Source organism: Aquarana catesbeiana, linkage group LG09 (assembly GCF_042186555.1).
Source record: "Aquarana catesbeiana isolate 2022-GZ linkage group LG09, ASM4218655v1, whole genome shotgun sequence".
NCBI classification, from domain to species: domain Eukaryota; kingdom Metazoa; phylum Chordata; class Amphibia; order Anura; family Ranidae; genus Aquarana; species Aquarana catesbeiana.
Window position 1 is genome coordinate 281,445,932 of NC_133332.1, and position 16,750 is coordinate 281,462,681.

General features: G+C 36.6%; 1 protein-coding gene across 1 annotated transcript in view; it reads left to right on the forward strand.

The window, feature by feature from the left end:
- Positions 1-264: 264 nt before the first annotated feature.
- The window catches only part of LOC141108609 (steroidogenic factor 1-like), a 464,304-nt gene continuing 447,818 nt past the window's right edge, over positions 265-16,750 (forward strand). Inside the window, 2 exon segments of the mRNA XM_073600362.1 lie at positions 265-864; positions 2,018-2,136. Coding sequence (XP_073456463.1) covers positions 738-864; positions 2,018-2,136 — 246 coding nt within the window. The 5' untranslated portion in view covers positions 265-737.

Sequence of the window (16,750 nt, forward strand, 5' to 3'; positions counted from 1 at the left end):
TTTTTTTTTTTTTTTAACGGTACGCCCTTCTTTATACCTTATGTAGGTATATATATTTATATTTATTTATATATATTTTTTATATATAGTGCGATATATATATATATATATGTGTGTGTGTGTATCATAAAAATCAAGAGGTTGCAGCACAGAGAGACAACATTTATTACTCAATAAGATTCAAAGAGTTGCTCAGCTGTACTGCTTCGTCTTCCTGAATCTTACATCTTTCTGTGTTGAAACCCCTTTTTGCTTTTTGTTAATTTTTGGTAATCTTCGGGAATCTATCAGATTGCATGCATATGCAACGAACATATACGCGTTGGTGCAAAATAAATAAATAAATAAAAAGTAAAAAAAAAATAATAGTAATAATAATAAAAGAAATATAAATATATATATTCCAGGAGAATTTATATACGTTTGAAATGGTTTAGTATCTAACATGACTGCATTAGTTCTAACGTACAAACAATTTTCTATTATATATATCAGTGGTCAACGCAGAATTTGCCTGGTAGTTAATCACTGAGGTTCTCGATAGCTCCTTTTCCCAGTTGGCTGGGGTGCTAACCAATCAGCACGAACGGAAGATGCCAGCCCCCTGACAGAGGTATCCATCCTTATGGACGATTTAAATGTCCCGTTGGGTGGGTGTGGCCGAGGCACAGACTGGCTGTCACTCCCCCAATGTGGACAGAGGTGAGGTGTAAATAGGAAGCGGCGCTCTCTGACACATGGTGCGCCCACAGTCCTTCCAGGAGAGCGAGCCGTCCTCTGACAGCCAGCACTGTCACTACATGTTATCTAAGGTGGACGGGGACTGCACGACTGATCAGGACTACAAGCTGCACTGCTCTACTGGTAAGAGGATCACATCTACATACTTCATGTGTCACTCTACTCACAACCAAATACCACATTCACATGTTAGTAATAGGATTCGTTTTGCTATAGAAGATCATCTTTAGAAGATCTTCATCTGTTTCTTACAGAAATATCTTTGTTTAATGTTCTCTCTTCGTATCTGAAGTGGAATATGTCTGTTGAATATTTAATTCCTGAGAAAATTAGTATTTTATCTTAACCAGTATAGTACCAGGCATCCATGTGTGATCAGAAAAATATGTATATTTTGTGTATATGTACATGGAGGAAAAGAGAGACAGGTGAAGGAAAAAAACAATATATATATATGCATGTGTGATCAGAAGAATATGTGTATTTTGTGTCTATGTGTAAAGAGAAAAAAAGACAGACGAAGGGAAAAAAAAATATATATATATATATATATATATATATATATATATATATATATATATATATATATATATATATATATATATATATATATATATATATATATACATTATTTTTAGTAAGCCTTATATAAACTACACTGAATATTTTATAGGTCTGCTCTGTTAGATGTTGTGTAAATCCCTATTTTCTCCACCAGGCAGAGATAATTACATGTTACCATATGAACTCTTGGTGTTTTTTGGTACACCTTCATGGTCAGCAATTCTTATTCTAGATGTCCATAATGTTTAATGAATCTTTGTACATCATCCAATGTACCTGTTTAGCGTTGTACATTTCCATAGATAATGCACTTATTTATAGTTTAGTCTAGTGTCTGATCGTTATGATTATTATAAACTGGAGTCCCGATTTTCAGATATCGGGTCTTCAGTGGCAGGGATAATTACACAAACAATGAAAAGAGAAGTCACATATCTGTATATATCTATAGATATCTATAGATATATAGATATATAGATATATAGGCTAGATGAAGCCTTATTTTCTTTGTGTACATGAAGGTCCAATGACCACCAATGAGTGCTGGGAGGCTGATGTGTGAGGATGTGGCTATCTCCCCTATGAGTCTCTGATCATCACATTCCAGCAGTGATTGGGTGACACGGAGGTGGCAGCTCTGTTCCAGCCACCGATGTGATTGATGCCAGTTGTGATCGAGCTCTTGGCTTTCTCTCCTGTCTTTCCCTCGCAGGAAGTCACAGCAAGGTGATGGATTATAGCTACGATGAAGAACTGGATGAAATGTGCCCAGTCTGCGGGGACAAGGTATCTGGTTATCACTATGGGCTCCTCACCTGTGAAAGCTGCAAGGTATGTGTATGAGTTGTGTGACGATGATGATCATAATGATGACAGGCACAGAGCACATCCCAACAACCCACTCAACTTTTTTAAATTATTATTATTGTTAACAATAATATTACTACTGATATTAAGATTATTGTTATCATCAGCAGTCATCATCATCAACATCATCTTATTTATTTTTTATCATTATTTTGTGGTTTAAATTCAGCTTTTTCTTTTTGAAACTCTTTTAATTTGTCTGCATTTATACATAATGTTTATTGCTGCTGTTATTTCTGCTGGTATATTACTTTTTAATGCTGGTACAAGTTATTGTTTTTTTATACTGTGTAGTAGTAATTACCTGTTTATTGTATGTAAAAAATACATCAAATATCGATTTGTCTATTTATATAATGCATCTTTTATAGATAAATTATATTTAAATGGTAATATAGCTAAGTTATTAAGGTTACTCATACATAGCCAATGATTATGAGACAATCCTGCCAGGTTCAGTGGGATCAGATTGCAGCAGGCATATCTGTCTGTGGTTTGGATTGGATTTTTCCACCTATTTTCTACTGAACCCTGATGCCCAGTTTTCAGTTGCAAAAATAATAATACTAATACTACTACTACTACCACTACTACTACTACTACTACTACTACTACTACTACTACTACTACTACTATTAATAATAATAACAATAACAATAACAATAATAATAATATATGATGAGGATGATTAGTAGTAGTAGTACTGTTATTATTTTGTATTTGTACAGCTCTTCCTTATCCTTTAGTGCTTTACAGTAGGTGCAAATGAGCATATGCTTATGTACAACTTAAAAAAAAATACTAATGGAGGCACACCAAATTCTATAGCAAATAAAATATGTCATCTTCATTCACTAATTAGACAACAGGCTCACATGACAAGAATTAAGCAAGGCTTCGCAAAGCTAAAATTCCAGAATAATCACTATTTTAAAAAGTGACATTTATTTTCAGTTGCATCCACTGAGATTTTTTGAATATTACAGTCACATTACTGAAAATGTGGATCTGTATTCTCTTGTGAAGCTCTGTGAATTCAACCTAAAGCAATATATTTATGAGAGCTCTATTGGAGACTAAAGTTACAATATAATAAGGTCACTCTAGGTTTGGCAATTTAAATCATGCTCTGTAGAGATCAGGCACAGGCTGAGCGTTTTTCATGCAGCTGGCAGGCAGCTCAGCAAAAATGTTCCTGTATTCAATATGATTCTCCAAATCAGCTGATTTTTGCACTGCGGATTACAATATATGGTTAGGATAAATAAAAAAATACAATTAAAAAAAAGTGTTTTCTGCAATGTCTCAGTCTGCCTTACAAGTAAAAAAACTACAATACATTTAACCTCACCTAAATTAAATTTGATACAGCAAAAGGCAAAAAAAAAAAAAACCCTCAGTGAATGCAAATGACAATTTATAGTATTGAGATAATAATTCCTTAGCCTATAGTATTTGTTATGCGCATGTGTGGGATATTCCTTTTGGTGTATGGATAAAAAGATAGATCTATTTTACCAAAAGGAATATTCCACACTCTAATTGTTGATTGTGTGCTTGATTGAGTTACATCATTTTTTAAAAAGGAAAATTATGTAAATCCTATAAGCACACAGTTAACATAAACAACAAATCCTCTGAGTATGCTTGATGTGAGATCTTTTCCAGCATGATGGATAATCTTGTGACTTTTCCATGTTCAAAAGTTATCTGAGCATAGTAATGTTAAAAAAAAAAAATCTTTAATGGCAGAAGCTAAATTCATGTTGGCAAAGCAAGTGGGGAATAAAACCTCCAGACTCTAACTTTTCAGGCTGGTGATCAAGGAAAACAACTGGGCTAGTCAGGAAATTTCCTGTCTGTGTGGTTTATTCAATGTTTTTTTATGTAGTGCAATCCTTTTATTTTCCATGCATATTTAAAGTCGAATGAATGGCAATCTGTAGCATCTCACTCTTTTTTCTTGACTTTTTGACTAAATTATAATAACATATATACAGGTTAACAGGCAAGCAAAAAAGGATTAGAACATACGGTCAAACTATTAGATTGGATTGAAAAATAATGACTACTAAAAGAAATCCATTAATTTAGCTAGTATTAAACTAACATCTTTCTTTCTTTCTTTCTTTCTTTCTTTCTTTCTTTCTTTCTTTCTTTCTTTCTTTCTTTCTTTCTTTCTTTCTTTCTTTCTTTCTTTCTTTCTTTCTTTCTTTCTTTCTTTCTTTCTTCCTTCCTTCCTTCCTTCCTTCCTTCCTTCCTTCCTTCCTTCCTTCCTTCCTTCCTTCCTTCCTTCCTTCCTTCCTTTCCTCCATCCCAGTGGAAGCAGGGCACAATTAAAGTCCAGTTAAAAGGGCTTTGTATACAATATGAGGCAAGTCTTCCCACGCTGAGGTCATATCATAGTGTTGATATGAATATATGCTCAGTGAGTTATTGTAGATTACTGCTCAACAGTGACATTGCACATCATTAAAATAATAAGGGGTGTGTTTTATTGTAACAAAGGATGATTTACTTAAGATTTATCACACTTCAAGCTAAGGTAATGAAATAAAAAGGAAGATTAACATTTTTTATTACTGTAAAGGCAGCTATTATTTACTAAAACCTCACTGAGTGAAGAAAATGTATATTTATAATAAAAATGTTTGTAGCTTTATTATTATTATTATACACAATTTATATAACACAAACAATTTGCGCAGCGCTTATAAATCATGGTGTGCATTGTTATAGGAAATAATATTCCATTGGGTAGTAAAGTCAAATAGAAATTTTTATTATAGATTCCTAAACATAGTGTTAGCCTACATAGCCAAGTATTGTCCTTGGATTGCAAGCTCTTTGTTCTGATTTGTACTCTAAAAACTGCAGGAAAAAAGACTTACCAACGTGCCAGTGTCATTGTGGTGATAAGGTGTCCAAGTTGGGGGACTTGGACTTTATAGGTGCTGTTATTTCAGTTCATATCCAAGCTGTTACAAAAAGTATACATCAGCTTGGTAAGGTATCAGCCCGATGGTTAAGGGGATATTTTATGTCGTTATGTAGGTTAAAAGATAAGTACAGTTAGGTTCTGAGTCAGGGATTAGGGGGGTTAAGTTAAGGGTTAAGATTATGGGATACGTTTAAGCGTCAGTTCTAAAGTTAGGTTAGGTGTTTTTTAAAGGTAAAGTTTAAGCATAGGTTTGGGTAAGAAATTTCATGAATAGGTTAGGGCTTACATTTCAGTGTAGAGTACCATGTAGGCTAAGGGGGGTTTATTTAGGAAAGGCAAATCCACTTTGCACTACAAGGACAAAGTGCATTTGAAATTGCACTGAAAGTGCATTTGGAAGTCCAGTCACCATAGATCTGAGGGGAACATGCAAGGAAAATAAAAAACAGCATTTTAGCTTGCACATGATTGGATGATAAAATCAGTAGAGCTTCCACTCATTTCAGATCTACCCCTCAGATTTACAGTGACTGCACTTCTAAGTGCACTTTCAGTGCAATTCCAAGTGCACTTTGCACTTGTAGTGCAAAGTGGATTTGCCTTTCGTAAATAACACCCTAAGTGTTAATTTTAGGGTTGGGTTAGGTGTTATGGGGAACAGGTTAAATGATAATACGTGTTAGTGTTTCTCTGAGGTATGACATTCTCAGTAAGACATAGAGATTTGAATGAGCCCCATTCAACAAATTTAAAGAAATAAAATATAAATATATATAAATAACCCAATGGGTTGATTAGAGCATGCAGAGGAAGCACAGTGGTGTAGTGGGTAGCACTCTCACCTAGTAGTAAAAAGGGTCATTGGTTCAAATCCCAACCATGACGCTACCTGCCTGGAGTTTGCATGTTCTCCCTGTGCCTGCATGGGTTTCCTCCGTGTACTCCAGTTTCCTCCCACACTCTAAAGACATGCTGGTAGGTTAACTGGCTTCTCTCTAAAGGGTAGGGACTGATGTGAAAGTACAATGTATATGTAAAGCGCTGTGTAAATTGAGGGCGCTATATAAGTACCTTAAATAATAATAACAGGCTGCCAAACTCCATATTAGATAAAAAGCTCATATAGTGCATTGTATCATATACAAAGTATACAAGCCCCAACTATGCCATGATATTCTATATATATATATACTGCACCCGGTTGAAATATTGAGATTTATTAAACTACGCTGGGAAATTGTAAGTCCACAGTGCACCTGCTGCCTGCTTTATATATATGTATGTTAATCTTATATCATTCTCTCTGCTCCCAACCATGCATCTACTATCTAGATATTTATCAATATCATTTTTCTCATTAATCAATCCATCTATTTCTAATACTGCTATCTTATGTTGATTACATTAAAAAATGTTATCTTTTATTCTGGTACTTTTTATGATTTTATTGTTTCTACACTAATAATGACCATGAATAGATTGGAAGTGATAACCGAAGGGTAATTTTATATTTTTTTATAATTCCATTCTGATTACATATTGGCAGTGAACACATCTATCTTCACAGTTTAATTTTGCTGTCAGTGGGCTTTGCTGTTTTTGAGACTTTTTAAAGATTTAATTTTTACTATTAATAATGGGCCTGATAACTAAACTAGCAGTTTTTATCTTGTCCTATGTACACTTCCAAGACCATTTTAAAACTCACTCATTATTTGGTTTCTGTAGGAAACGTAGGCTTAGGTTAAAAAAAAAAATTCAGAAGATTTGATAATTTGTTTCCACAAATGCATAGCTTTTCCTTCAGCCTTTACCTCTGGGAAAAAAAAGACGAAAATTAAAACATACAGGGGTTTATTTCCTAAAGCTGGAGAGTGCAAAATCAGGTTCACTTCTGCATAGAAACCAATGAGCTTCTAACCCCAGCTTGTTCAATTAAGCGTTGGCAAAAAAACCTGTAAGCTGATTGGTTTATATACAGAAGTGAGCCTAATTTTGCACTCTCCAGCTTTAGGAAATAAACCCCTGTATGTTTAGTTTTCTAAATAAATCCCACAACGTCCTACAACAGCCTGTCATATAGCATATTTCAGTACATTATGTTAAAGAATGCCTAAATATTCTGATGGAATCTTTATTTAGTGCTTATATAATGGGCCTGATTTACTTAGGTAAATACACCAGCACATACACCAGCACAGTAATCATTCACAAGCACGCAACCTGTCTACTTGAAATCAGGCACGGCTTACAGTATATATATATATATATATATATATATATATATATATATATATATATATATATATATATATATTTATATTTCTGAGTGTGGTTTGCTATGATATGTTCTTTAAAGCATTCAAACACAAGCCTCACTTTTGTCATGCGTAAAATAAACACGTTCTGTTTTAGTCTTTTTTGGTTTATCTAATTGCTATTAGCATTTTTTAACATGCATACCACATGGGAATGAAACTACTTGTGCACAGGACTACAATAATGGACACTTGAAAACCCTTTATTTGGAACAGCTCTCAGTAAACTGCATGCAGAAGGGTATAGTCCTGGGGTTACGCAGATTGTTTGTGTGCAAATGCACGGATGTTTATGCACTAGCCGGTGTACAATGTTTTGTATGCTATGGCTTGGAACAGATATTTCAATGATTTATGCTCATACATAAAGTGTTTTACATTTCTCACACAGAAATGTACCGTACAATTTTTTTTTTACATACCATTGGAATTGACATTTATGCAAGTCATTGCTGAAAGTGAGACAACCACAATATTTATTTTAAATTTATTTTTCAAAGAAATATTAACTTGCACATTCTCCAGTGAACCAAAAAGCACAAAAGCAATATTTTTTGGATGTTCATTACTCACTGAAAACTAGGAGTGCACTGCATACATTGAGCATCACTGTACAATCAACCAGATTCAGCCAGGTTCAGAGACCACTGTGTGTGCAACCATCATTGTGTGAATACATATTGAAATGGAAACATCTTAATCTCACACAGAGGTTGATTTACTAAAACTGGAGTGCAAAATCTGGTATATAGAATCCAATCATCTTCCAGGTATTTTTTTGTTAAAGGATAAGTTCACCCTTGTAGAAAAATAATATTTGCATCTTTGTCCAGTTAAAAAAATGTGCATTTATATATTTTTTTTTTACTAGAAGCCTGCAAAGCATTGCACCCACGATTAGCACGAGCAAGCAGTTACACAATGACAGGAAGAAATAATTAACTATCTAGGGCACTCAGCAGCGACCTGGTAGTTCAGTGAGAATTACAAGTCAACAGCTGCAAAGGCTGTCGGTACTTGCAGTTCTCCCATTCATGGAACTCTGTGAATGAATGAAGCGGTTGGGTGAGTGGAACCCCGCATGACCGCATTTCTTTTTATATTGTGACAGCATGTTTGGGAAGAAGGTGCCCCTAGAGGTGGTGGCAATGAAAAAAGGATATCCAAGAAGCACTGGGACTTTGATATGAGTTTAAACAAGGTAGTGAGAGGGCAAGAACCATTTGATGAGCCCACTGGCTCAAGTTAGGCTGCTCACAACAGGCAAGGTTACCCTACTGTGGTGGGTACTCCAGCAGGTAAAAGATGTGCATATATGGAAGAGAGCCAGATCACAAAAATAAGAGTTCAAATTAATTTTTTGATGTTGTGTTAAAAGACAGCCAACTCGTTTTGGGGGGTCAAAGGAACCCCTCCTTCGTCAAGGCTACAGGATAACATAATATAATGTAAAAATATTTGTGACTGATAAAATTATGAGCCTAACAATCGTAAAACATCATGAATAACATACATATACATGTGCGTACACATATGTGCATCCAAAAATATCAGCATATTCACAAAAATGCATACATGCAATGAAATGAAGATAAAGAAATGATGGAATATCAGATATTATGCGATAAGATGCAATAGGTTCATTTCTGAAATTAATTATTAATTAATTGCACCATTTTATATGTAACTGAAATAATACACATGGAATCAAACAATTCAATATAATAATTAAAGAAGGAAAAAGCTGACGGGTTAAAAAAAACTATGTAAAAAAAAAAAAAAAAAAAAAATTATACATATATATGTGCTTGTCTAAAACTGATTAAACTGGTACACTAAAAATGCTGCATATGGAAGTTATACCAAAAAAATGCTGCATATGGAAGCTATGCTGAAAAAATGCATATAAAGGCTATGTCAAAGTAATGCCATAAAAACAATATGTGGACAAGACCATGCTATAAGCTCAGGGAGAAAGAAGTTGCTACCATTTTGAAGACCCTCAAAGACTTTTCAAAAAACAGTGATATGCTTACTTATGTTCCAAATCACTGTTTTTTTAAAAGTCTTTGAGGGTCTTCGAAATGGTAGCAACTTTTTTCTCCCTGCGCTTATAGCATGGTCTTGTCCACATATTGTATTTATAGGCATTTCTTTGACATAGCCTTAATATGCATTTTTTCGGGATAGCTTCCATATGCAGCATTTTTTGGTATAACTTCCATATGCAGCATTTTTAGTGTACCAGTTTTTTTTAAGTATATATTTCTTTCAATTTTAGACATGCATATATACAGTATATGTACTTTTTTTTTTACATCATTTTTTAACCCGTCAGGTTTTTTTTTTTTTCTTTAATTATTATATTAAATTGTTTGATTTAATGTGTATTATTTCCGTTACATATATAATGGTGCAATGGTATCTACTAACCATGTAGAATCAATATCATTAATTTTGAAAATTAACCCCTTGCACCTTATCACTTATATCTGATATTCCCTTAATTTCATTGCATGTATATATGGGTATTTTTGGATGCACGTATCTGTATGCACATGTATATGTATGTTATCCATGATGTTTTACGATTGTTAGGCTCATGATTTTATCAGTCACAATTATTTTTACATTATATTGTGTTTTATTGTAGCCCTAATAAAGGGGGGTTCCTTTGACCCCCTAAAGGTGTTGGCTGTCTTTTAACAAAACATAAATAAATTAATTTGGACTCTTATTTTTTAGTCTGGCATGTAACATGTTTCCAAAGGTTAACTTATCCTTTAAAGTCTAATTTAACGAGCTGAAGTTAGAGGCTGATTGGCTACCATACACTGTTGCACCAGAATTTGTACTCTCCAGTTTTAATAAATCAACCCAATAGTGTTCATCTACAGACATGAAAATGTTATCCCCCAAGAGTATCTTCCGATATCATAGGATTCACTAGCAGCAACAGAGCTCGCCATATGCGATGGTTGGGCTGCATTTATACACATCATGACAAAATAGCTTTGTGTTTATCGCTAAGGCTCTTGAGATCAATGTTATCGGTGCTAAAGGACACCACAGACCACACTTGAAAAACAATACATGGACTTGCAGCATAAAACATCACATATATTGAAAAAGGTTCAATGTGTTTCAGAATGGACCTCCATTTACTCATCAGAAACACAACATCTCCCTTACCAAAAACTTTAAGTTCAAGAGATCAAGGTGTCCTTTTATGAAGCAGTGAAATCTATTCACTGCTTCGTTCTCCGGCATTCACAGAGGAGATCGTTCTCCTCTGTGTGCCTGTTTATGAAGCAGAGTAGATCACTTCACCTTTGGAGGAGTGAAGCGATCTACAAACGCTTCAAACACTGGAGAACGGCCCCTGATACCGGAATCTCGTGAGACTTTAGAAGATTACAGCACCAGAAATTCACAGAAACACAGAAATGTCAGTTTATTAAGCAGTGGTAAATTATCACTGCTCAATACATGGACAGACGGCATGGTTACAGTTAATAAAATAACGAGTCCCCCTTCATAATATATATGTAAACACACACACATTATATATACATGTATATACACTCACATTACATATATATAAATGCACACATTATATATATATGTGTATATATATGTATACACATAAATATGACAGGGGGACATGGTTACAGTCTTGGGGGTCTGAACGAGGTGGAAGGAAGTTAAAAATCTTCCTCCTTCCCCCTCAGATCACCCCACATTCCCTCTTCACTCCCCGATACCTCTGAGCTGGTGAATCGGGGAGTGTGAATTCTGACTCAGATCACCAGTGAAGTGCTGAGATCGTAGCTTCATAAACTGGCTGTTTCTGTGTCAGTCGATGAGGATTCTCAGTGTGTGGAGATCATCAGCGGGAGAACATTTTCAAACACTTCTCCCCCAATTATCTCTGTTTCATAAACTGTTTATGAGCTGTGATCAGTGGCGATCCTCGGGATCACCGCTGTTCACTGCTTCATAAATGGACACCCAAGTGATAGCCATGTGGGCTTAAAACACAGAGCTAGTTTGCTTTGGTATATGTACAGCCTGGGCACCACATCCACTGAGATTTTGCAGATAGTCTTAGAAGAGCATTTTTTATGTCTATAGATTCTACTCACTGGGATGAACTCAATGTGAGATCTTAAAATAGTAACGGTGACCCTCAATGATGAGAACATTATCCAATGGGAATATGGAGGGATTGGTTTTAAGTTACAATAGTTCATATTCCTTTGTCTAACCATATGCTACAAGTAAGTATGTTTGTAAGTAGGTTTAATACTACCTATTTTCAATTCGATACTCCTTTGAGCGCCTTTTCTTTTTTGAGTACATGTAGCTTTATTGAACTATGAGGATTAAATAAAGGGCAGCCTTGGTTAATTGACATACATATACAGCCTACTATCATTGTTTTTGTGAAGGACAGTTGTTCCCCTGGAAAAAGAATATAATACAGAACTTTTCACCTTATACATGACGGCTGTTTTTTTTTTTCAAGTGACAGATTTGCTTTAAAGCAAACCATTCGTGAGAGGCACATGGATGCTTCCATTGCCAACACCCTTCTAAAGATGCTGGTTGTCTGACTAGGACCCTGCCAAACTGGGTTCAATAAGGTTTGAGCCAATGACCTGAAACAATTATGCAACATGCACACCTGTAAAGTTAGGCATCCTTACCTGCATGCTAATCAAAAATGGCAACTACTCCAATGTATAACTAGCTTTTTAGAGTAAGGTGCACTCCAACCAGCTAGTCAGTAAAAAAAAAAAAAAAAAAAAAAAAAAAAAAACCCACTGTCTAATAATTTACATTAGAAACTGAGAGCCTCCAAGCTGAAGCATATATAGCAATAGATACATTCAGGGCCATCTTTAATATTGATTGGACCCTGGGCAAAAATTTTCTTGGGGCCCCCCATGCAGTTAAATAGCAGCTAGACTCAAAATCAGTGTACTGAATCAGATCAGGCAGTGATTGCGATTGGTTGCCAGAGGTTACAGTGTATCATTACCGCTCAGTGACTGGTTGCTAGAGGTTACAGCAAACATTTCGGCTCACTGATTAGTTGCTAGAGGTTACAGCACATGATTTCTGCTTGTTGATTGGTTGCTAGAGATTACTGTACAACAATACTGCTCACTGATTGGTTACTGCACATCATTACTGCTTACTGATTGGTTTCTAGAGGTTACAGCACATCATCTCCATGGACTGGACCTTGTTCACCTGTGCACCTCAAACTGTAATTCCTTCTCTGTCTACCTCTGCACACCACACACTACCCTCCTCACACTAATTTGCTTACCTTTGCAGAACAGGCTGATGGTAGGCTTAATGACCACAGTTGTAGGCAGGACTTTCAAGCATGCCCCTTTATCTCCCCAGTGGGTAGCATTCAGTATAGGTGATGGTGGATATGACCTCAGGGGGGCATGATATGCATATGAATACCACCTCTGTTTACATAGAATGCTGCCGGTCTGCCACTATTTACATATTAATGTCGCTGCTATTTACATATCAATGCCGATATTTACATGTAAACACAGGGTTTGCAGGTGAGTCATCTGTACACAACAACAAGACAGAGCTGGGCAGCATTAATAACAGGACTTCACACTGAGATATTAGGACACAGCATGAGACTAAAACCTCAAGGGACGAGGGAATTTAAACTGGGAAAGTTGGCAAGTATGAGACAGCTGCTTTGGGCCCCATAACAATGACATGCCTTTTTCCATGCCTTAAAGACAGCCCTGGATAAATTAAGGACAGGAATGCCTGGAGGCAGTCAATGCAGGCTGACAAACTGAGATCGGTAAGGTTTTTGAGTCACTTACCAGGAACAATATTGCCAAATGATGTATATTCGTAAAGTCAGTCATTTTATTTGCAAGCTTGTTTCAGGAAAAAGATACAAAGGGGTTGATTTATTAAAGGCAAATAGACTGTGCACTTTGCAAGAGCAGTTGCCCCAGAGCTTAGTAAATGAGCAGAAGCTCTGCTGACTTCCATCATCCAATCATGTGCAAGTAAAAATGCATTTTTTTTTATTTTCCTTGCACGTGATTGGGTACTCTTTGCAAAGTGAAGCCTTACCTCATTTACTAAGCTCTGGGGCAACTGCACTAGCAGAGTGCAACTGCACTTTGAATATTGCACAGTCTTTTTGCCTTTAGTAAGTCAACACCAAAGTATTAAAGCAAGTGGGTAAAGACGACAGCAAAGAAATTATTATTTGAGAAGTAGCAATGGCAACCTCCATCACAAGAAAGGTTTTCTTTTAAGGTCATCCAAGTCAGTGGGTAAACAGATGTATTAAGTCGGTCCTGATTAGTAGGACTTTTACATATACATTGGCTCCTTTAATAAATAAACCACAAAGATTTGAGTGCATTGTATAGTACTGGCTTTATGTCCTCTGAATTATTATCATATAAAGTCCATTTTATTAGGAATGTTGTTTAAGTCTTGATAAATATGCAGAGGAACACAAGGCACTGTCACTTTTTAGACAAATATCCCCATTGTTTGAGGAGAATATTATTTTTTACAAATATGCAACACTGTTCACTTTGTAACATCACACATAATAATTACTTATTATGACTGCATCTCTCTAGGACCTGTTTACTGCAAAACCATAGCTTTGTTGATCTGAATGAACATGTTTATTATATTCGTATGTCACATTAATTATGCCTTCTACTGATCTATATGTGCCCTTGTATAAGTAAAGAGTTTGAAAAGGCTAAAAAAAAAAAGCTTGTGCAGTTAGGGAATCAGGTAAAATAACAGACTTCAACAACTCAGTTGGTCCATATACAGGAAAAGTCATAGATCTTTGTGGCCACACAGCTTTGCAGCAACTTGCACTAGTATACCTTACTGGTGAATGCTAGTTTTTTAATTTGCTAGTGTAGCACTGGCCCTGACCCCTAGAGAGACCCCTTACTGTAGATTTTCTCACTGAACTCCCAGTTTTCTCACCAGACCTTCAGATCCCAGCCACCCGCTGGATCCCCTGAGCTCTTCCACAGCTAACCCGCTGTACGCTCCAAGCGTCACCCACGCTACCTGCATGGTCCCTAGCTTGGCTCTCAGCTAACCCGCTGAATCCTCTTCAAGTGTCACCCATGCTCAACCGCTGGGTCCCTGACTTGAATGCTAAAGCTTTCCCAACTTGTTCACCTTCCCCGGCTAGTGAAAAGGGCTGCTCTTGTACTTCTTTAGACTTCACAAACTGGCCTCTGATAACAGGAGTAGTTGTCCTTTACTGGAGACGGTGTCCCCTTTATCTCTGACCTCTGGTTCTCACTTGCCTCTAGTAACAGGAGTGGTTGTCCCATGTGGCAAATGCTTCTCCTTCACCTCTGGCAACACTTGGTTTACCGTCTGGCTGAACCTCTGCAACGATCAGGCTCCCATTGGGCTGAGCCTCTACACACGTGGCTAGGCCTCAGGCTTAGGCCTAACAGCTGATGCTTCACATACAGACCCCAGGCCTCAGCCTGGGGCTAAAAGAACACTGATCGCCTAACTCATTCCCCTTAAATAGACTCTCCCAACATGCTTAGCCACAAATATGATTGGCTGAGAAATTATGTCTATTCACAACCTGAACTCACTGTGGTCTTGTCATTCTAATGCCAAAGGCAGCAGTGCCACCTATTGACAGAAGAGAGAAATGCACCATATTCAGGCTTAGGGCAGAAAGTCAGTGGATACAACTACTAATTAACCAGGTTAATTACCGCCTAGCATAACTAAATTTGTTAGCAACCCTGCCTAATACCAGGCTGCTACACTAGTTTGCTTGCTTATAGGCTGAAGGCTGGACCATAATTAGACTATCAATTTATAATAAAGTAAAATATGTATTTGGATTTGCATTAACCAAATGCAGTTCACCTTTAATATATCATTTAACCCCATATACCCTCTGGAGGAACTAGACAGAATGGGTGAAACTTCCAGTAAGCTGGTGATCTGTCAAAAGCGCTTTACATACAACGTGGCCGTCTGTGTGGGAGATTAGAGCTGTAGCACTAGGAGGCTGAGCGAATCACTGCGCTGTTCAATTGGGAAGCTTTTTTTTATGTGTCCTTGTGAGTATATTTATTTGTTTTAATAAACCAAGTTATTTGATGGTGTTACACTGTGTATAATTTTTTGCTTTATTTGGATACTTTCTGGGAGCTTGATTTATTTTACCGGTAATGTACACAAAAGCTGCAAGGAGGATCTAACAGCTGTGGGGTTGAGCTTGTCCTTGGGATGGTTGAAGCCTGTTTTTCCATACGTGAGAGAGTAAGAAAGTAAGAAATATCAGTGAGTGTAGGTCCATATAGATGATGGTGGGCTACATTTGGCTGGTTTTACTCATTCTAGTGAAAAAAAGAAACATTTGTCAGCTTGTTTGTTGTTTGTTGGCTCACATTGAGAGTGACTACAGTGACTAGGTATTCTGCAATGTTATTGTAAAGTAAGGTAATAGCATTTCAGAATGCTATTTGAGTAGTAGCCTCCCTGACGGTATTCCCAAGTGTGGCTCAGGGTTAAATTTCAGCACCATTAGCGGTAACCCTGAGCCACACTTGGGATTACATTGCAGGATCCTGGTGTGGTATACTTACCTTGTCCCCAGGATCCTGCGATGTCCCCCCCGTGCTGTCTGCAGGCTCTGTCCTCCTCCGAAGCCTCTCTGTGCCAGGCTCCGTTCCCTGTGAGCATTGCGACGCACGGGGGCGGAGCCTGGTGGCAAATTCAAAAAATGTAAAAAACATAACACATACAGTACTGTAATCTTACAGATTACAGTACTGTGTATGAAATTATTTCACATCCCTTTTGTCCCCAGTGCTTTGTCCAATGCTCTGCATGGAAACTGGAGATTGTCCATAGCAACCAAAAAGTGTCCCTTTACATCAAAAGTGGCTTTAGACCAGCTAGAAAACAGCGATAGTAAATTAGAACACTTGCAGAATTGAGCGATAGTGAATCGTGGGGAAATTTATTTTATTATAATTATATTATTATTTTTGTTAATTATTTATATTTATTTATTATATTATAATTTATGATTTTGTGTTTCAAACTTCATCATACCCGGGATATCTACTAGACTCTTGGTGGACAGTTCTAAGTGTGTTATTGTTAAGAATTACAGGTCTACAATATAAAACGCCAAATTTCCATGCAAAATAATTGTACCGCTTTCAGCACCTAAAATCCAAAATAATCATACCGCCAGGGAGGTTAAGCATTGAGCTTTGAGAATTTGTCT